The 800-nt window shown below is 41.6% G+C and overlaps 1 protein-coding gene across 1 annotated transcript in view; it reads right to left on the bottom strand.

The window, feature by feature from the left end:
• Positions 294 to 800, bottom strand: part of LOC104748514 (paired amphipathic helix protein Sin3-like 6) — a 2,053-nt gene continuing 1,546 nt past the window's right edge. The window contains exon 2 of the mRNA XM_010470143.1: positions 294 to 772. Within this exon, the coding sequence (XP_010468445.1) occupies positions 294 to 772 (479 nt within the window). The remainder of the gene's footprint in view (positions 773 to 800) is intronic.

Genomic DNA, 800 nt, shown 5'->3' with positions numbered 1-800 from the left:
TTCACTCTACTCGTCATCTTCGTCGTCTTGAATGTCATCAAACTCAGAATCATTCCCAGCTGCAGCACTCTCTGAATCACTCAACACATACGTCATTTTCACAAGTTTATAAACCAAAACCAAATGTCAGCGATTGAAATTGCATTCTGAAATCTACTTTACATAGTCGTTTTTGTCACCAAGTTTAGCACAAACTCCACACAGTTAAACACAAGCCAAAATCAAACCACAAAAAGCCAAAACCAAATTAATCTGTTTAAAAATTACATTGAAGAACCCTGAATCAGTTTCCTTCACTTCACTTGAGATTTGTGTGCAACGGAATCTATTTGCGTTGGAGAAAGTCTTTTAAAAGTTTTCTTCCAGCCACGTTTCCAGCGTTCTCGAGCAACCGTAAGCTCACGCAGTTTCTGATTCAACCGTATCAAGATCACAGGTAAAGCTCCTTGGTGATCTTCTCTCACTATCTCAAACATGTCTCCATCATATAACACTTCAATGCATCTGTAAAACTTCACACCAAGATCTTCCACTCTCATCTCTCCCCTCATAACTCTCTCCGCATTGTCCACTGCACTTCTCAAAGCACTCATCAACATATCCGCCTCGTACATCTGATCTTCGCATTTAATCATCTCTTCTTCGACTCCGGTTAGCACCTTACCTCCCTCGAAATCGTATCTCTTCACAACATACGTGTTGTTCAGAACCGGGTCTGAGACCGGTGACCGTAGCTCCTCGGGGATAAGCCTATAGTTAGGTGTCACTCGTCGTTCAGGATTAGACCTTTTCCTTTTCTT

The sequence above is a fragment of the Camelina sativa genome, chromosome 15 (assembly GCF_000633955.1).
Source record: "Camelina sativa cultivar DH55 chromosome 15, Cs, whole genome shotgun sequence".
In the NCBI taxonomy this organism is placed as follows: domain Eukaryota; kingdom Viridiplantae; phylum Streptophyta; class Magnoliopsida; order Brassicales; family Brassicaceae; genus Camelina; species Camelina sativa.
The sequence above is the reverse complement of the archived record's forward strand: the minus strand, read 5'-3'. Positions and strand labels throughout refer to the sequence as shown.